Raw genomic sequence first — 22,000 nt, forward strand, 5'->3', positions numbered from 1 at the left:
TAAAGACAATGTGTCACATACACACATAGAGGAATGTTACTCAGCAATAAAAAGAATGAAATCTTGCCATTTGCAACAACATGGAAGGACCTAGAGGGTATTATGCTAAGTGAAAAAAGTTAGACAGAAAGGCAAATACAGTATGATTTCACTTACATGTGGAATGTAAACAAAACAAAACAGAAAGATACCCATAGATATCGAGAACAAGCTGATGGCTGCCAAAGGGAAGGAAGAGGGGGGATGAGAGAAATAAAAAAAAATTCAAACATTAATAATAAAGTTGTATATAAGCTAAATAAAAAATATGAAAAAATGTGCTGGGTGTGCACTAAGTACCCAATAAATGTTGCTTGTTAATATTCTTGCTACTTTTACTCAGGAATATTGAGGCACAAGTTTGAACAGGGATAGGGGGAGCAAAAATAAAGCTATAAAAAATTTCAGCCATCTACAAATTTACTAGAAAAAACACAGAAGACTAAAGGCAAGGATTAAATTTTTTAAAATGTAGAGCCACACCTGAAACAACTTTAGATATTAGTAAAAATAAGCTATGACAACTTAGAAATAATGACACTAATAAATGCATGGATGAAGAGAAGGGGAGAGAGATATGAAATAGCTTAAATGTACTGATTAACTTATCTTTATAACCTGAGTCCAAAGGATATTAAAACCAAAGTCTATTAATAGATGTAAAAGTATAACCGGAAATAAATATGCTACATTATTGATTTACTGATCTTAGTCTGATAAACCATAAAATAGAGCAAAATAAGAATGTATTAACAAACTAAGCTTTTTACTTTTCTAGTGAGAGAGAGAGAGAGACAGACAGGGACAAACAAACAGGAAGGGAGAGAGATGAGAAGTATCAACTTTGTTGTTGTGGCACCTTAGTGGCCTATTGCTCAAGCTGGCGACCTTACGGTTTTAAACCTGGGTCCTCAGCGGAATGGAACAAGTAGCTGATTAAAGCCAAGGGGGGGAAAATGATTCAGTGAGCTGAGGGTGTTCATAAACTCATGGGATTGGCAATATGCACAACTGCATAATTTTCTACATTAGCCCTCATGCCCTAAAATAGGAGAAGACAAATTACAGCAGTGATTCAAGTGTGGAGTTTTGTATGCAGGAAAAGAAACAAGAGGGTATGAGATCCCTGGTCAGGGCACATACAGGAACAGATGGATGTTTCTGTCTCTCTCTTTCTCCCTTCTCTCTAAAGAGGGTATGAGAAAGTAGCTTGGATCTATGAATCCAGAGTGAGAAGAAAAGGAGAGGGGTGAACAGATAAGGAGAAAATACCCCTCGGCTAACCAGAACACCCTTTACCTACCATAAATCATTATCAGAGGAGACATTTAAATTCAGAGTATAGAGCCATGTTTATATGACTTACGAAGTCATGACTGAAGTTGGAGAAGTTAGGCATTCAGGACTGGGAGTGGTATGATGAAGATAATAATAATAGAAACAATATATATATATCACCAAGATCACCCTGAAATGAAACTTTAAACAGGGAAAACAAAACAACTGAAAATGATAATATATGAGAAAATGGGAAATGGAAGAAAAAGAGAAAAATCTATACCTTTACTATTCCATTTTGGGCTTCTTTCACATTGACAGAAAAGCTTAAGACCTTCACACAATTAATACAAAAAAAAAAGGAACTGGAGAATTTATTAAGTCTAAGATAAATATAAATTCTGTTAAAATTATAGAGACTCTAAAACAAGCAGAAGGAAAAAGCATTTTCAAACAGTTTTGCAAATAAAAGGTGCATAGCTTCTTATTCAAAAGAGAGAGTTAATACTTTTAAAATTGTACAGTCTTGACCTTGGGACTTAGATGTACTTTGGAGCTGATATAAGTCTTATGACTGTATAGAAGGTTCAAAACATGAGTTAGATAACAATTGCTTCTTATTAAAAAAAAAATAACTCCTACATTGAAAATTAGACACAGATAAAAAAAAAAAAGCTGGCAATGGCAAGACAGGTATTAAAAACCCGACTGAAAAAGATGCCTTTCTTGGATCATTTATTTACCCTTTTATTCATTTAACAAATATTTATTAGTGCCTAATATGTGCCAGGTCTTAGGAAGAGAATGGTGAACAAGAGAACATGGACACTGCTCTGAAGGAGTTTATAATCTATGGAGGAGATAGACAAGTAATCACATAAGAGTGTGATAATGTAATTATATTATAGTAATGTTATAAGGGAAGTGGGCAAAGGGTACTATCGAAAGATGTTTAGGGACATCTAATTCAGTCTGGGAGAGGTTTCTTGGACGTTCGTGCTGAAATCTGAATAAGCCAGGAGAAAGACGTGGAGGGGTATGGGTAACGGTCCAGAAAGAGAGAACAAACTGTGGAAATCTGAAAGTTAAGGAAGTAGAAGGCTAGAGTATAAAGTGAAGTGAAAAATGATGAGAGCATCTTGGCCAAATAGCTCAGCTGGTTAGAGCAGTGATCGGCAAACCGCGGCTCACCGCGGCTCATGAGCCACATGTGGCTCAATCAGATTGAGGACGTTTTTAGCAAAGGTCAGTTTAGGAGTACCCTAATTAAGTTAATAACAATGTACCTACCTATATAGTTTAAGTTTAAAAAATTTGGCTCTCAAAAGAAATTTCAATCGTTGTACTGTTGATATTTGGCTCTGCTGACTAACGAGTTTGCAGAGCACTGGTTAGAGCATTGTCCCAATATGCAAAGGTCACAGGTTTGATCCCTGGTTAGGATACTTATAGGAACAGATAGATGTTGCTGTTCCTCTCTCTCTCTTTCTCAAATCAATAAATTAAAAAAAAAGAAAAAGAGAAAAAAAGTGAGAGCCAAGACTGAAGAGGTCAGAGCTGGGTCTTTTAAAAGACCCTATACCATATTAAGAATTTGAACTTTATACTGTGACATGGTGAACATTTCAAGATGTTACCTGAGGCCGACCAGCTTCAATATATGAGCTCTGATTTCAGATTTTATTTCAAAGGAATCTTTCACTTCTTATAAAACAGAAAAAATGAGGGACAGGTGTTTCTAAAGTAACCACACCTCTCTGGACAAGTGGTTTTTAGTAAGTAAATAGTCACTAGGCCTCTACTCTGTGCCAGCAACTGATCTAGATGCTAAGGACTACAGCAGAGAAGAAAGAGAATATCCTGGATCTCACATCTAACAAAAACACAAACACGAATGCTAACTATCAGAATGGGAAACTACGAAGACAATCCCATTTACAATTGCATCAAGAAACAAAACAAAACTAAACAAAAAACAGTCTGACTAGTGGTGGTGCAGTGGATACAGTGCTGACCTGGGACCTTAGGGTCACAGGGTTTGAAACCCTGAGGTTGCCAGCTTGACCGTGGGCACACCAGCTTGAGAGCAAGGTCACTCGCTTGAGTGCAGGATCAGTCACATGATCCCATGGTCGCTAGCTTGAGCAAGGGTCACTGGCTTTGCTGGAGTCCCCTGGTCAAGGTATGTAGGAGAAGCAATTAATGAACAACTAAAGTGCTTCTACTATGAATTGATGCTTCTCACCTTTCTCCCTTCCTGTCTCTCTCTTGCAAAAACAAACAAACAAACAAACCTAGGAATAAATTTAACCCAGGATATAAAAGACCTGTACTTGCAAAATTATAAGACACTGAAGAAACTGAAGAAGATACAGATAAATGGAAGCATACACCATGTTCATGGGAGGAAGAATTAACATCATTAAAATGTCTGTACTACCCAAAGCAATCTAAATTCAATGCAATTCTTATCCAAATACCAATAGCGCATTTCACAGAACTAGAAAAAATATTCCAAAATTTTTTATGGAAACACTAAAAACCCTAAATAGCCACAGCAATCCTGAGAAAGAATAACAAACTTGGAGGAATCATGCTACCTGATATCAAACTATACTACAAGGTCACAGTAGTACTGGTATAAAACAGACATATAGATCAATGGAACAGACTAGAAAGCCCAGAAATAAACCTGTGTCTTTATGGTCAACTAATATTTGACAAAGGCAAAACGATACAATGGGATAAAGATTGTCTATTCAGTAAATGATGTTGGGAAAATTGGACAGATACATGCAAAAAAATAAAAATGAAACTAGACTACCTTCTTACACCATACACGAAAATAAATTAAAAATGGATTAAATACTTAAATGTTAGACACAAAACCGTAGAAATCCTAGAAGAAAACATAGGCAGCAAATTCTTAGGTGTTTTTCGTATAACTATGTTTCCTGAAGAAACACAGGAACCCTAAAGGGAAACAAAAGAAAAAATAAACATATACAGGGGGTCCTTGGGTTATGACGGTCTCAACACATGATATTTTGAGTTTACAATGCTCACTCCCATAAAAACTGCCTGACCAGGCAGTGCTGCAGTGGACAGAGCATTGGGCTGGGACGTGGAGGACCCAGGTTCAAAATCCCGAGGTAGCCAGCTTGAAGCCCAAGGTCGCTGGCTTGAGCCCAAGGTTGCTGCCTTGAGCAAGGGGTCACTCACTCTGCTGTAGATCCCTGGTCAAGGCACATATGAGAAAGCAATCAATGGACAAGCAATCAACGAACAACTAAGATGCTGTAACGAAGAATTGATGCTTCTCATTTCTCTCCCTTCCTGTCTATTAGTCCCTATCTGTCCCTCTCTCTGTGTCTCTATCAAAAACAAACAAACAAAAAACCCCAAAACTTAAAATACTGACACGTGGGTGTTTTGGCTTTTGCCATTAGTGTCATATGGACTACGTGGGCTAACTAGTTTGGTTGTGTGCGGTGGAAGAATATGCAGTATACTATATTTATGTTCTTTTCTCTTTTCTGTGGCTTAGTTGTGTTTTTATGTTCTAGATTATGATTTTACGACTATGTTAGGATAGGTAAGTGACTTAGGCTAGGGTGTGTTTTGACTTATACCAAAATTCGGGTTGTGTCACTGTCATAGGAATGAAATGGTGTTATAACCTGAGGACCCCCTGTAATGAAAAGTCAATCCACAGAATGGGAGGACATATTCACCAATGATACATCTAATAAGGGGTCAATATTCTAAAATTATAAAGAACTTATGAAACTCAACACCAAAAAAGAACAAACATTCCATTAAAAAATGGGAAAAGGACCTGAATAGATACTTCTCCAAAGAGAACATACAGATGGCCAAAAGACATATAAAAAGATGCTCTTGTCATTAATCATTAAAGAAATGCAAATTAAAAACCACAATGAGATATTCACTTCACACCTGTCAGAGTGACTATCATCAATAAACCGACAAGCAACAAGTGTCAACAAGGATGTACACAAAAGGGAACTCTTGTGCACTATTGGTGAGAATGCAGATCACTGCAGCCAGTATGGAAAACAGTATGGTGTTACCTAGAAATAATTAGAAATGGAACTGCATTATGACCCAGTGATTCCACTTCTGGAAATATATCTGAAGAAATCTGAACCACTAATTTGATAGAATACATGCATGTCTATATTTATGGTAGTGTTATTTACAATAGCCAATATTTGGAAGCAGCTCAAGTGTCCATCAGTAGATGACTGGGAAAAAAAGCTGTGGTAAGTAGTACTACACAATGGAATACTACTTGGCCATGAAAAAGGAAATCTTACCATTTGAGAAAGCATGGATGGACTTGGAGAGCATTATGCTAAGTGAAATAAGCCAGTCAGAGAAAAACAAGCACCATATGATTTCACTCCTATGTGGAATCTAATGAACAAAATAAACTAACAAATAAAATAGAAACAGACGTACAGATAAATAACAGACTTGACACTTGTGAGAGGGAAGGAAGGTCAAGGGCTGAACGAAAACATTGAAGGGATTAAGCAAAAAACCACAAACAAACAACAAACTATACAAACAAAAACTCATAGACACAGACAACAGTATGGTTATTACCAGAGAAAACGAGGGTTGGGAGGAGGTAAAATAGGGTATAGGAGGAATAACTGGTGATGGAAGAAGATTTGACTTAGTGTGGTGAACACACAATACAGATGATGTAGTACAGAATTGCATACCTGAAATGTATATAATTTTCTTAACCAACGTCATCCCAATACATTCAATAAAAAAGTAAAAAAAGATAAGAAAAAGCACTTTAAATTATTGGAAAAAGGAAGAGGGGGAGATCTGAGCTTCTCCAAATATTAAGGGTTGGCCAACAAATATTATTGAGTGCTTGCATTCGAGAGAGGATGCAGTTATGAACAAGACAGGTTCTCAAGGGGGTGGAAAGAGACTTTGCATGGGGCATTGGGTGGGCGGCAAGATAGGTGGGTAAAAGATGTTATATTGAGTGGCAGTCAACACATAACTTTAAAAATGACAGGTTCTCAAAAAATTCCAAGAAATACATAAATTTTTATCAGGGCTCTGATAAATGCTACTTAGAAAATAGAGTAACTCAGTGAATGACATCGTAAAAGAGGCTCACTAGACGAAGCTTCTATATATCTGGGACATTGTTTTACTTATGCTTGCCCCTCAGAGTTTTATATACGGTAAAGACAGATAAAAGTTCATCGAGGGTACGAATGAATGAAGGTGACCAATCAGGAAGAAAGGAGGGTCAGAAAAAGATCCGAAAAGCCCGGCAGCAAAGAGAGGATAAAGAATGGTGCGTTAGTGCACGAACGAAACCTTACACTTTGAAGATCTTTCAGTGACAGCGGCAAATTCCTCCACACCCAGATTCAGCAAAGCCCCCTCCTGCCCCCAGGAGCCAGCCCGGATTGGCCTGCCCGCGCGCTTCGAACCCGGAACCACACTCTTCCCCAATTCAGGGGTTAGGGCGCAATCCAGAAGCTTCGGTGCTCTTTGGGGACCGCTCCCCTTTCTCGAGGCACTGGCTCTGAGCGCTGAGGCCACCCGACCCCTTCCTAAAGTGGACAGGAAAGCGGGCGAGTTGGGTGGGGGTGCAGACTGCCGCAGGACGCATCCCGACAAGGGCGGAGAGAACAAGACGAAGCAAACTCCATACCCTCCCTGAGTTCCGGGAACGGATGAGGCGGGAGCAGGCGGTGAGCAAGGAGAGCGAGACAAGGGCCAGCCCGCATAGCTGAGGTCGCGAGAAGACAATTCGGAAAAGTGAGGCTGAGCTGAGGACTGCCGGGGCGGGAGGCAGTGGCTCACCTGGGAGGTAATCATGATGCTGGAGTCTATGAGGAAACTCATGGCGAGGTATAGGGAGAGCTCGTGCCTCCACTTCCCATTCCCAGAGGCCACAGCAACCTGGGCTGTTGGGTCCCTTACACAGGTGGCTTTCGCCCGAGCGCCACCGCTGGGACCCGGGATTGAGAGCCCGACGCCATCAAGCTGCGCCCTAGCCAGCCAATCAGCGACAGCACCCAATGCTTCTCCTCCCGCTAGGAGTGGGCGGGGCAGACGGGAGTCGCCTAGGAGCTGAGGCGCGGGGGTGGGGCCAGGGAGACATCCTGGAGGCGGGGCCTAATTAGAGGCCGCCTGGCTAAAGGGAGGGATAGACTGCAAGACAGTATTTCAACTTCTGAGGCTGAAGGCTTAATGCACTGCTATGGGGCTTATCCTTTCTCACCTGGGTTCTAGCTAGTGCTTGTAGTCCCTGAAGTCTTAGTCCTAGAAGCTGGCTCCAGCTGAGGGCAACCACCCAGTGTGGGAGTGGCTGCAATCAAAGCTGCTGTAAATATCTAGAAGTGTAGCTGTGAGTGAACCTGGCAGCTAGGTCCTGAGTAGTTCCTGAGTAATGGTTAGACAATTGAGTAATTGAGAGTCACAAATTTATTACACACTGGGAAGGTGTCTCTCTTTCTTGGTATCGAACTCTGCCATTCTAAGCAGCTAAAATTACCTATCAGATGTTCAATCTCTGATTCAGAAGGCCAGGGAGCTGTGGAGGTAGTGCTACTATGGAAAAAGTCGTAAACCAGAGAATTTTGTGTCCCTGGCTACATTTATCAGGAAAGCAGCTATACACTCTAGGCATTTAGCTATGAGTTAGAACTCATCTAACTGAGATTCAAGGCCATATGATAGTGTAGCATGCTGGGAGAGTCTATCAAAACAAACAGCTTACCTTGGTAGCTGACTTGGGTGTGTAGTGGGGGTCAGGGTCTCGGTGAACCTGGTGTAGCAGACAAAGGTATGCAATTCCACTAGCCCCAGGAATGTGCAAGGCTTTGAATGACACCATTCAGAACTTTCCCTACTATAACGCCTGTGTCCAGGCCAAGGACAGGTCTGGTTGACCCAGTGAACTTTTCCCTGCTTTCATTGTCTGTAGAAACCTTCACACTAGATTAATGTCCAATTGACTCTTCTCTCAAAGCAGGTCACTTTCCTGGTGGTGGTAGACTTTGTCACCAAAATGGCTTGTCCTCCTTTCCCTATCCTTGGTACTACTCTCCCAAGCTACTCTAATTACTGCTATCCTATTTTATAGTGAGATCTTCTGCTTCCTCCTCCAAGAACTGTCAAACCGCCTGGGCTCTGAATGAGCCACCAGTTTGTGTCCCACTTTCCAAGGATGTTTTCCAAAATATTTTATGTTAATAACAACTGGCTATTGTTTACCATTGATCTAGAGATTGACAGCCAGACAGCTAGATAGATCTGCCATTAAAATACCTGCTGACAACACGATCAATCTCTGTCCCTTGGACCAGTGTTTATTCACACCAATTTACTATATTGTTTTTCATAGCAACTAACTGTTAATACCACCTGTCTTCTCTCATCTTCCAGCATCATCCACATCCTTACAGCTAACTCTAGTCCCTTCTTCCTCATAATTCATACAAAAGACTGAGCTTAGGAGTTGACATTAACAGTGGATCCCTGGGAAACACCTTAGCAGTTCATGCAAACACATAAGCACCTGCCCATGCTAGTAACTGGATGATGTCTATTAGGAATATTCTTTAAATTTTATTTTATTTTTTGTATTTTTTCCGAAGCTGGAAATGGGGAGGCAGTCAGACAGACTCCCGCATGTGCCTGACTGGGATCCACCTGGCATGCCCACCAGGGGGCGATGCTCCGCCCAGCCAGGGCATTGCTCTGTTGTGACCAGAGCCATTCTAGCGCCTGAGGCAGAGGCCACAGAGCCATCCTCAGCACCCGGGCCAACTTTGCTCCAATGGAGCCTTGGCTGCGGGAGGGGAAGAGAGAGACAGAGAGGAAGGAGAGGGGGAGGGGTGGAGAAGCAGATGGGCACCTCTCCTGTGTGCCCTGGCTGGGAATCGAACCCGGGACTCCTGCACGCTAGGCCGACACTCTGCCACTGAGCCAATTGGCCAGGGCTAAAATTTTTTATTATGATATAGTAGAAGATTCACATGCAGTTATAAGTTTGGGATCTTTTGAGATATATGACAATTCCATGGCATCTTACTTCAGCTCCCTCCATCCACATACACCATCCTATCATGTAGCTTTCCTTGCTTTGCCAGGTTCATTGAGACCATGAACTCCACCATATACCCTAGTAAGCCAGGAAACCCCAAATATTCAGAGAGGAGGCACTTACCTCCCAATGGTCTTATGAAAAGCTTCTCTACTGGATACCTAGGAAGTGTATAGGGCCAGTTTTCTCAAAATGTGGTGCTCTAATTGGTTGGGGAGCTTGTTTAAAATTTAGAATCAGCCTGACCAGGCAGTGGCGCAGTGGATAGAGCGTCGGACTGGGATGCGGAAGTACCCAGGTTCGAGACCCCGAGGTCACCAGCTTGAGTGCGGGCTCATCTGGTTTGAGAAAAAGCTCACCAGCTTGGACCCAAGGTCGCTGGTTCGAGCAAGGGGTTACTCAGTCTGCTGAAGGCCCACAGTCAAGGCACATGTGAGAAAGCAATCAATGAACAACTAAGGTGTAGCAACGAGAAACTGATGATTGATGCTTCTCATTTCTCTCTGTTCCTGTCTGTCTGTCCCTGTCTATCCCTCTCTCTGACTCTCTCTCTGTGTCTCTGTAAAAAACAAAAAACAAAAAAAAACGAAAAAAATAAATAAATAAAAAAATAAAGCCTTTAAAAAAAATTTAGAATCAGGCCCTGGCCAGTTGGCTCAGTGGTAGAGCTTCGGCCTGGCGTGCAGAAGTCCGAGTTCGATTCCCGGCCGGGGCACACAGGAGAAGCGCCCGTCTGCTTCTCCACCCCTCCCCCTCTCCTTCCTCTCTGTCTCTCTCTTCCCCTCCCGAAGCCGAGGCTCCACTGGAGCAAAGATGGCCCGGGCGCTGGGGATGGCTCCTTGGCCTCTGCCCCAGGCGCTAGAGTGGCTCTGGTCGCAACAGAGCGACGCCCTGGAGGGGCAGAGCATCGCCCCCTGGTGTGCAGAGCGTCGCCCCCTGGTGGGCGTGCCGGGTGGATTCCGGTCGGTCGCATGCGGGAGTCTGTCTGTCTCTCCCCGTTTCCAGCTTCGGAAAAATACAGAAAAAAAAAAATTTAGAATCATGGGCCCTAAGGCAGAGCAAAGGACTTGGAATTTCTGAGGTTAGCTCTCAGGAATTTTTAACAACTTTCTAGGAGACTTATATAGACACAGATAGGGCTGGAGGACTGGTTGTGACAATCTGCTTCCCATTTCAAAGACTTGTTAGAATGAATAGGGACCTTCACAGTGGGGAAAGGCCACCTCTGATTTGCCTGGAGAAATGCAAATGAGGGCCAGATGCTAGCTGTGCTCTGGGCTTATCTATCTATCTATCTATCTATCTATTATCTATCTATCTCATCATTTCCTCTAGGCATGCTCACTCTATAGCATGAGCACAGCCTAACAACCATTTGTGCTTTGGCTCAGAAATTCTCCTCGCCTCATCTTCCTTGAGTCTAATCAGCGATGGGCAATCTTTTGAGCTTGATGTGTCAAAATTCACCAAAAACCCGAGCATAACTCGGGTGGTGCGTCACTTCGAGAAAAAAAACATAATTTCACGATATTTATATTAGTTTAAATAACAAAAATGTATAATTGTAATATATAACTGTATTTAATAAACCAAAAACTAATTATTTAACTTACCTGCTTAGTGACTTCTTTGTTCATCTGTCAGTCGATTTCTTTTGTTGGTCTTGATATTATTTAACTTGTGTGGGGTGCTGTGAACTAAGATAAGTGAGGGGGAGGGGGAATTCTTTAACTAACCCACCTATTAGTGACTTTTTTGTTGCTGAATTTCATTGGCTAAATCTTCAATTTAAGGTTGGTATTTTGTACACTTCAAGCCCAAGCAAGCGCTACTGACTTCATCTGTCAATCTGTTTCTTTTGTTGGTTTTGATATTATTTAATGCTGAGAATAAGGTCTCACAAAAGTACATAGAGGGAAAAATTGTGAGTAAAGCCATTGCTATATTTTTCAGGGTGCTAAAAGTGTCTGGTAATCGGTTCCAGGCACTCCAAATTTCCTGTTCGTAGTGGCACTCCTCTTGATTCTCCAAGCGGCACCTTTCCAGATTCTCAATCTTTGACCTCAAGTCGACAAACACCTGAGACCAGATGCTGTCTTGAAATTCTTCAAGTTGCATCTTATGTAAATTAAGGTGGCTGCCACTATTTCTAATGGCGGGAAACGGCACCCATAGCACAGGCCCTCGCCTCTCCCAGCCTCCCCCTCACTTATCTCAGTAATGATGGTCAATTAGAAATCCACGACATCCCAGAACAGTAGATTGGATGATGGTTGCTGTAGTTATGTGGTTGTTGGTAATGGCAATCACAGGACCCCCAGAGATGCGTCCCCTGCGGTATTCCGCTGCTCCCTGCTCCGCTGGCCGGAAGTGAGGTCAAAGATCCCCTAATGGCCTAACCGGAAGTCCCAGAACTAGAGGCTCTGTGCTGGAGTTCTGTTGTTTTGGCCTACAGACTTCCGGCACAGAGTATCTACACTACAGCAAATGTTTTATCCTCAGCTACTGCACCTGGCCATGCAGGAGCCGAGGATGAAATGTCTTTCTTGGCGTGCAGCCCTATACTTCTCTGGTATGCGGCTGCATTCGGCCGCGTGTCATCGAAAATGGCTATGCGTGTTAGTGCTGACACGCGTGTCATAGGTTCGCCATCATGGGTCTAATTTGAACTTCTTCTTTTGTTAGTTCCCACCTTTTTAAAACCTTGGCTATAAACTTATTTCCCCTTATACAGCCTCATTTTGAATATGTTGACCTTGATGCTCACCTAGTATGCACTTAGGATGCCCTGTCCTGGGCCTTGATTGGTTTATATAAGTTAATTCTGTATCAATCCTTGAGGCTGTATTCTTGAGGAATGAACAAGTATTAAATAGTTGTGTATTCCTATGCAAGTAAGTTAAATCTCTGTACCTTATTTTCCTCATCTACAATAAAAAATAGGGGTAATAGTAGCTTATCTCATAAAGTTATTATGAGGAATAAAAAAGTAATATACTTAAAATTTTTAGTAAACTACCATATTTCCCCATGTATAAGATGCTCCTATGTATAAAATGCACCTGAATTTTGGGGCTCGAAATTTGAAATAAATGTATCACTATATTTCCCCATGTATAACATGCACCTTGTTTCAAAACATTCGGGGTCTAAAAACTGGGTGTATCTTATACAGTGGTTGTAGATTTTTTTACTTGCATTTAAGAAGTTGACATTTCAAATGCCATAATTGGAACTGAGGATGAGGCAGTATATGAAGATGGTGATTTGTCATCAGACACAGATGAAGACAAGCTAATGGATGGGAGTTTGACAGAGGAGTTGCATGAATTTTATGATGAATAAAACTTGAGTTCAATAACTTTATGTACCGTATTTCCCCATGTATAAGATGCACCTTCATTTTGGGGCCCAATATAGTGAGAGTCCCCCTCCTGGCCACCTCTTGCTCCTGGGAGGGGGGGCAGCCCTTTCTGTGTCTCCACCCTTCCTACCAATCTGTGTGGCTTCTTTGGTGACCCTTGGTTATAGATTCCTCTTAGTTTAGTTGAAAGTTGGTTTTTCAAGATGAATGTTCTTAAATTAAGTTGTATTCCAATCTGGTTCTGGGATGTGGCATTTGGAAAGTCTGCCTACTCTGTCACCATCTTCCGGTCTCTCTATTATTATTATTATTATTATTATTATTACTATTAATTTCCATTTAGACTTTCCTTCATTATTAATCAGTTTTAATGTCTATTTAGTTTATTTAAATTTTTTGGTTGCTGATTTTTCAAATTGTTTTTTATCCCCCCCCCTTTTTTTGCTATATTGACTATATTTTCCTTAAGTTTTTCCTTTAGTACTTTGGAAGGCATACATTTTGTTTTATAATAACACATTCAATTCTTCTAAATACTAACATAGACACTAACATAATATCTTTGTAAGTTAAGAATGTTGGAGACTACTACTTCTCATATTTCTCCTCTCTTACTCCTTCCACCTGATACAGTCCCCAAGTTTATGTTAGTATAATCTAGAGCAGGGGTAGTCAGCCTTTTTATACCTACCGCCCACTTTTGTATCTCTGTTAGAAGTAAAATTTTCTAACCGCTCACCGGTTCCACAGTAATGGTGATTTATAAAGTAGGGAAGTAACTTTACTTTATAAAATTTATAAAGCAGAGTTACAGCAAGTTAAAGCATATAATAATAATTACTTACCAAGTACTTTATGTCGGATTTTCGCTGTTTGGCAGAATAAATCTTTATAAAACAACTTACTACTACAACTTGCTCCACTACCACCCCCAATGAAAGCTGGAATGCCCACTAGTGGGCGGTAGGGACCAGCTTGACTACCACTGATCTAGAGTTTTAAACTTTTTTTTTTTTTTACAGAGAGAGAGAGTCAGGGAGAGGGATAGATAGGGACAGACAGGAATGGAGAGAGATGAGAAGCATCAATCATCAGTTTTTCGTTGCGACACCTTGGTTGTTCATTGATTGCTTTCTCATATGTGCCTTGACCACAGGCCTTTAGCAGAACGAGTAACCCCTTGCTTGAGCCAGTGACCTTGGGTCCAAGCTGGCGAGCTTTGCTCAAACCAGATGAGCCTGCACTCAAGCTGGCGACCTCGGGGTCTTGAACCTGGGTCCTTCCGCATCCCAGTCCGATGCTCTATTCACTGCGCCACCGCCTGGTCAGGCTAGTTTTAACCTTTAATTTAAAAAATTACTATTATTTTTCTTTTTCCTTAGGTGAGAAGGGGAGGCAGAGTGACAGGCTCTGACATGTGTCCTGACTGGGATCCCCCCAGCTAGCCCCTTACCAGGCGATGCTCTGCTCATCTTGGACTGTTGCTCGGCAACTGAGCTACTTTAGCACCTGATGCAAGGCCGTGGGACCATTCTCAGCACACAGGGCCAACTTGCTCCAACTGAGCCATGGTTGCAGGAAGGGGGGGGGTGAGAGAGAGAGAGAGAGAGAGAGAGAAGAGAGGGGGAGGGGTAGAAAAACAGATGGTCACTTCTCTTGTGTGCTCTGATTGGGAATCGAACCCAGGATGTCCATACACCAGGTGGACACTCTACCACTGAACCAACTGGCAAGGGCCACTATTGTTAAGAATTATTTATGACACTTGTATTCTGTTTGTAGCTATACATCCTATCGTTGTGTTTGATTTTATGCTTAATGTCTTCAGTATTTATCACCAGGCTCTTACTTTACCTTCTTGAATTCTTTTTAAACAATTCTTTCTCCTGCCTGACTGGTGGTGGCACAGTAGATAGAGCATCAACCTGAACACTGAGGTCCCAGGTTTGAAACCCCAAGGTCACCAGCTCAAGCATGGATTATTAACATGATTCCATGGTTGCTCGCTTGAGCCTAAAGGTCGCTGGCTTGAAGCTCGAGGTCACTGGCTCGAGCCCAAAAGTCACTGGCTTGAGCAAAGAGTCACTGGCTTGGCCTGAGTCCGCTGGTCAAGGCACGTTTGAGTAGCAATCAATGAACAATTAAATGTGACACAACTCTACGAGTTGATGCTTCTCCTCTCTCTTTTTTCCTCTTTCTCTCTCTCCAAAACAGAAAAAAATTCTTTCTCCTTTGGCTTAAGTGAATCAAGAAATAAATTTTTCTTTGAAGAAGGGTTTGCAGCTATTTTGAATTTTTAAATAAATTGAGAATGCCTTTCTTTTCTTTCTTTCTTTCTCTCTCTCTCTCTTTTTTTTTTTACAGATACAGAAAGAGAGAGTCAGAGAGAGGAATAGATAGGAACAGACAGACAAGAACAGAGAGATGAGAAGCATCAATCATTAGTTTTTTGTTGCAACACCTTAGTTGTTCATTGATTGCTTTCTCATATGTGCCTTGACTGTGGGGCTACAGCTGACCGAGTAATCCCTTGCTCGAGCCAGCGACCTTGGGTCCAAGCTGGTGAGCTTTACTCAAACTAGATGAACGGGCACTCAAGCTGGCGACCTCGGGGTTTCGAACCTGGGTCCTCCACATCCCAGTCTGACACTCTATCCACTGCACCACTGCTTGGTCAGGCAAGAATGCCTTTCAATTGCCTTCACTCATGAATAAAATTTGGCTTGTTGTGGAGTTCTTGGCTTAAACTTTTCATCCTTAATAGTTTAAAGATATCCTATTATTCTCTGAAATTTAATATGTTATGGAAACACATGAAGCCAGCTGATATTTTCTTCCATTGAGGGTAACTTAATAAACATCCTGTTCATCAAAGTTGGCATGAGAGGGTCTAACTCCATATTGGGAGGGAAGGCTGAAATGGAGAAACACGTGTTTTTTGTTTTTTGTCCTCACCTTAGTTTCCCTTTCCCTTTAGAGCTATTACTAATCCCCATGACCAATAGTGACCTCTGATAAAGAGGGGAAAACTCTTCTCCCTACCCTTCCAGACCAAGTGCACAAACCCTCCCCTTAAATCTCAGAATAGCCCAACTGAGTCTAAGGTGTCTCTCTGAGTAATAATTCTATGCTAAATACAGTGTGTTTGTAAAGTCATGGTGCACTTTTGACCAGTCACAAGAAAGCAACAGATGATAGAAATATGAAATCTGCACCAAATAAAAGGAAAACTCTCCCAGTTTCATACCTATTCAGGGTTCACGCACAGATTTTTTAGGGCTCCTTAGGTAGCTATCCCGTATAGCGTCTACAGACTCATCACTGACTGATGGCCTACCAGAACGGGGTTTCTCCACCAAACTGCCGGTTTTCTTCAACTGTTTATCCCACCGAGTAATGTTATTCCTATGTGGTGGAGCTTTGTTATAAACACACCGATATTCACATTGCACTTTGGTCACGGATTCGAATTTAGCAAGCCACAGAACACACTGAACTTTCCTCTGTACCGTCACATCTCAACTGGCATGGCTGTGGGCTGCTTCGCTGTATATGTTACACTCGCCGGGTAAAACAAACACTGGAGACGTTTGGAGAGTTTCAGACAAAGTTTTATGGCCAAGAGAAAAAAAGAAAACAAAACAAAGCAAAACAAACCTGCGCAGGGGTGAGCTCAGGTGGTAGTCACAAGAGCCACACCGAGCGCCTACAGTCTAGGGGTTTTTATAGCGTAGCAAGCAAGTGGTTCATACAGAAGCGAATTTGGCGTTTAGCAATTGGCTCCCCTAAATTAAATTTTAGTCACGTGCCTTAGTAACCAGTCATACAGTTGAAAGCCCCAGCTGGAAATGTCCCTATCTATCCCCTAGGATGTGGTTACATTTACTATCTTAGGAGTTTTTACGACTTCCTTATCTCAAGGACTCCTCAGCTCCTAGCCATCCTGGGAGTCTAACGACTTCCCTATCTCAAGGACTCCTCAGCTCCTAGCCATCCTGGGAGTCTGGGCTCATCTGTTTACTGGACTAGTTCCTTTGAAGTTATTTCCAAAGCCCATTAATGTATTTTATGGCTTTTATTCGAATGTCACAGTATACACAGTGTTACATCATCATCTGTGCATGCGCACATGCTGCCATATCATCCTACAGAAACTGGGAGGGTTTTCCTTTTATTTGGTGCAGATTTCACATTTCTATCGTCTTTTGTTGCTTTCCTGTGACCTATCAAAAGTGCATCATGACTTTACGGACACACTGCAGTAATTATATCACATGGAATAATATTTGTGATGGTAATGATAGCTAATACTTACCAAGTGCTTACCATGTGCCAGATACTATTCTACAGTCATTTTTAATTTGTGTGTGTGCACGCCTGTGTATGTGTGATAAAGAGCGAGAGACAGACAGAGACGGACAGGAAGGGAGAGAGATGAGAAGCAGCAACTCATAGTTCTGGCACTTTAGTTGTTCATTGATTACTTCTCATATGTGCCTTGATCCATAGGTTCTAGCTGAGCCAGTGACCCCTTGCTCAAGCCAGCGATTTTGGGCTTCAAAGCAGTGTGACCTTTAGGCTCAAGCCAGCAACCATGGGGTCATGTCTATGATCCCATGCTCAAGCCGGGGACCCCACACTCAAGCCGTATGAGCCTAGACGCAAGCTGGTGACCTTGGGGTTGCAAATCTAGGTCCTCAGTGTCTGAGGTCCATGCTCTATCTACTGTGCCACCACCTGGTCAGGCCTATTTTTACAATATCGACATGTACTAACTCATGAACTAACTTAGTCCCTGACTTGCTTCCATATGGCAGATACCATTGTTCCCTTATCTTTTGGAATTATATTGAGCACACTGGGACTCTTAGGATGCCAGGCTCAAGAGAATAAGGTTCAGAGAGAAAAGAATTATTTCCCTCTTCTTACTATTTTTATTTAAGGCTCACCTTCCAAATTCTTTTTTCTTATCTTAGAATCTTTCATTTCAGGATTTGACATTGAAATAGCCATTCTCTTGACAGGAAGCCTCACCACCTACTGACAGGATATAATCCTACTTTGTTCATAACTGGTGAGAAGCAGGGAGAATCTGAAAACATAATTGTTCATTAGCAGTGCATAAACCATAGCAGGGATTGTTTTCTTATATTTCAAAAATTGTAGAATTATGTCTTTATATTTGCAAATAAAAGCTTTAGAATTTTTTTTGGTACATAGTGAATTTATTCTAATTTTCATTTTTATTAGCTCGAAAAAGTTTCCTCTGTTATATCTTTGATGGTAGGATTCACTTGTCCTGTCTCTCCTTGAGGAGCACCAATAGCTGTGTATGAATTTCTATTGCTTTCTCTTCCTATCTGTTATCTCCTCTCCAATAATTTTCATTATCTTATTCTTCTTCTTGGAATCCTGGGAGCATTTTTGATGTTTATTCTTTACAAAATTGATTTGGTTTTATGTGTTGCTAATTCTGCTATTTATTCTTCTTAATTCTGCCGAGGCATTGTTTGCTAACTCTGCCAGCTTCTTTTCCAACTCAGTTTATTATCTTATTATTTTGTGTTTTATGGAGTCCATGTTTTTTTTTTTTAATTTTTGAGAGTGCAAAACATTTTAAGCTTGCTTTTTTCCCCTTAAGTAAATATCTTTTGAAAATTTGCTATTCTTTTACTTTGGTGTTCATTGTTTGTTTTCTTCTTATGTCTATGGAACCTTTCATAGACTCCAGGTTATTAACAATTTCTTTGTTGTGATTTTCTTTTTCTGTTACTCATGTGTAAAGATATGAGTCTTACCTGTCTTCAGTATATGTGTAGGACTTAATAGATACAATAATTAGGTCAACAGAATTTTTAAAAAGTCAAGAAGGGTCTTTGACTACTGGATAAGTAAATACCTAAAAAATATTTAAAGGGAAGACAACTAGTTTGTAATTCAAGAAATAATATATAATTGTTCCAGACTTGAGGTTCTGATCTGGGAGACATTAGAAATGTCCATATTTTGTTGTAATGTCAGAACACCTCTTGCCATTCTGTCTGCTTTAAAGATATGACTGAGGACTTTTTTTTTGTTACATCGTATTCTGTTGGTTCAGCTCATTTACATTTATTTTATCTCATCTATTTTCTGTTGGTTTTATCAGTCTAACTCAATTCTAGAGGTGCCTCATACTTTCTTCCATCTGGTCAGTGTGGAGATGATAACGGTAGCAAATGAAAAAGAAAAATGCACCTGGATGATTTAGAATAAATGAACAGTTTTCAGGAAAGTTGAGTATTACAGAAAAATAGAAGCTAGAGGAAAATAAAAAAGAACTCAAAACTCTGTTTTGGCCAATGAACTCATGAGCAGATATCCTTGGCTGAGGGCTGCCCTCATAGTGGCAATTGTAAAGCAATCTGGAATTTGCATTACAGGTATCATTTAATGTTCAAATCCTGCCTACTTCAAAGAAACACTTGGAGCAGATTGCATTACATATCATACATATAATGAAATCATTAGAAAAAGAAGAAAGGAATCAAAATTGATGTCTTTAACATATATCTTGCTCTTCTGTAGTTTATTCTTTCCAGAGTAATTGCAGTAGTCTAAGAGAAAGTGACCAATAAAATACAATGGTATTGACAGTATGTGATTTCTAAAGTTAAGTCATAAAACACATTGAAACTTCTGCCTTGGTCTCTTGGATCACTTGATCTGAGGGAAAACAGTCACCAACTCTTGAGGACCCTCAAGCAGGCTCATGGAGAGGAGGACCAAGTGGAGAGAAACTGATTTGCCAGTACCAACTTGCTAGTCATGTAGCATGAGAGTGATTGGATCCTCCCTCCACCCCCAGTGTGAAGTCTCTGTAATGGTAGACCCTGTTAATCTGACTACAACATCATGAAATATGCCAGGCTGTTCCAGAATTCCTGACCTGTTAAAACATGCTTATTGTCGTGTTAAGCCACTAAGTTTTGGAGTGATTTGTTAAACGGGAATATATAACTAATACACAAATCATTACAAGTGACACTTTTACTAAATATTTGGATGGCATAGCCTGTGCTCTATCCTTATAACCTTTGATTTTCCTCTCTTCACCACTCACTGTTCAACTGTTAGGTTTTTGTTATAATTACTGTAAATGGATAATACTAGATCCTATAACAGATAATTCTTGAGACCTCAGAGGATTAATAACTGTTTATTTTTTTATTCCTTGTTAATTTCAAAGGCCCAATTAATGGGAATAGGCAGGGGCTGGGGGGCATTCTCTAATCTACAGTTATTCAAAGACTCTGTCATCTTCAATTTATGGCATCCAAGATTGCTCTGGGTGATGACATTCAGCAATTCATACAAAAATCTCTTTTCCTTCCTTTACTTATGGCAAAGCAAATCTGCTTTACTTCAGGCCTGGAACAGCTGAGACCTTCAGGGAACCTCTTTCTCAGACATATTTCTATGTAATGTCAGCCTGCTGTGGTGTTGGGGCATGCTTAGCCAATTATCACCTGCCTGCCCTAGGAGATGACTTAGTAGTCATTCATTAATTCATTCACCAAAAATTATTATGTTCAAAGCACTGTGCTAAGTGATGAATTTCAGAGATATATAGGATGAAATCTCTGTCCTAGAGTTTTCTTTCAGATATAAGGGAGAACACAAGAAGTAAGTCAATTTGGTAAGTGCTATAATAGAAATGCTTAGAAATACTGAGGGGGTCACAAAGGAGGGACCAACTGACTTTGTCTTGGGAAGATTGTGAAATTTCATAAAGAAGGAGACAACTGAGCTGAATCTTGGAGGATGAGAAGGAGCTGATCATAGAAAAAAAAGGACAGCACAGAGTCCTGAAGAATATGGAGTTTATTCATCATTATGTGATAGGCCTGTTCATATTGAGGGCCAGCCAATGATGGTAAAAAGATGGTATATCAGGAGCTTGCAAGCAATAGAGATAATTTTGGCTATATTAATTTTTCTTTTCTTTTTTTTTCTTTTCACGAGACAGGGACAGACATGAAGGGAGAGAGATGAGAAGTATCAACTCCTCTTATATGTGCCTTGACCAAGGGGCTCCAGCCAAGCCAGTGACCCCTTGCTCAAACCAGTGACCTTAGGTTTCCAATCAGCAACCTTTGGGCTCAAGCCAGTGACCAATGAATTATGTCTATGATCCCACCCTCAAGCTGGTGAGCCTGTGCTTATTAAGCTGGATGAGTCCAAGCTTAAGCTGGCGACCTTGGGGTTTTGTACCTGGGTCCTTGGTGTCCCAGGTTGATGCTTCATCTACTGCATAAAAAATGAAACTCTGAGGTAGCTTAGCAAATTGAAGGGAGGCTGATGAACCAAAATCTGGAAAAAGAGGATTAAAGCATCTTCCAGAAATCTAGGAAAGGGGGAATTAATTATGAGTCTTTTCAGGGACTTCTGTTAAGATAAATGAATTTCAACCAAGTTTTTATCTCTCTGTTACTCCACTCAAGAGGCACATTCCAGCCTAACCTGTGGTGGTGCAGTGGATTAGGTATCAACCTGGAACGCTGAGGTCACCAGTTCGAAGCTACGGACTCGCCCGGTCAAGGCATATACAAATGCTTCTCTCTCCCTCTCTCTCTCCTCTACTCCTCTTTAAAAATCAGTAAATAAAATATTTAAAATAAATAAATAAATAAATAAATTTCTCTTAAAAAAATATGGAGATTCCAGGGAGAAAGTGTATAATTGGCCATTTGAATAAAAAAACCAAACCAAAACAAAACAACAACAACAAAAAAACCCACAAGAAACACCAACAACAAAAAACTCTGATCTACAACCAGGGGAAGCTGGACAAATATTACTAAGAGTTACACTGAGATGATGTTCAACTGGGGAAGGCTGTTTTCCCTAGGTAAAAATTGAGACGCGATTATAGAAAAAGGGTGACTAGATTCTGGGGAGGTGAAACAGATATGTTCTATACATGGCCTGAAGTCAGTTACAAGGGCTTTCTAAGTCATGTTAAAATATTTAGAATTTATTGGGTAAGCAATGAAGAGCCATTGAAGAATTTGAAGCAGAGATGACATGATAAATTCCAGGCAAAATCATTTGGTTTATATTAAGTTGCCTATTTATTTTTTTATCTGTAATGAATAATTTTAACTCTTCCTACAGTTCTCAGTCACATGGAATAGAATAAATCCTGTTCCTTAGCCTCTTCC

At 40.9% G+C, this 22,000-nt stretch overlaps 1 protein-coding gene across 1 annotated transcript in view; it reads right to left on the bottom strand.

Annotated features, from left to right (window-relative positions):
• LOC136326182 (Golgi pH regulator) overlaps positions 1 to 7,389 on the bottom strand; it is a 71,139-nt gene extending 63,750 nt beyond the window's left edge. Inside the window, exon 1 of the mRNA XM_066261727.1 lies at positions 7,186 to 7,389. Coding sequence (XP_066117824.1) covers positions 7,186 to 7,227 — 42 coding nt within the window. The 5' untranslated portion in view covers positions 7,228 to 7,389. The remainder of the gene's footprint in view (positions 1 to 7,185) is intronic.
• Positions 7,390 to 22,000: the final 14,611 nt, after the last annotated feature.

The sequence above is a fragment of the Saccopteryx bilineata genome, chromosome 2, assembly GCF_036850765.1.
Source record: "Saccopteryx bilineata isolate mSacBil1 chromosome 2, mSacBil1_pri_phased_curated, whole genome shotgun sequence".
NCBI lineage: Eukaryota > Metazoa > Chordata > Mammalia > Chiroptera > Emballonuridae > Saccopteryx > Saccopteryx bilineata.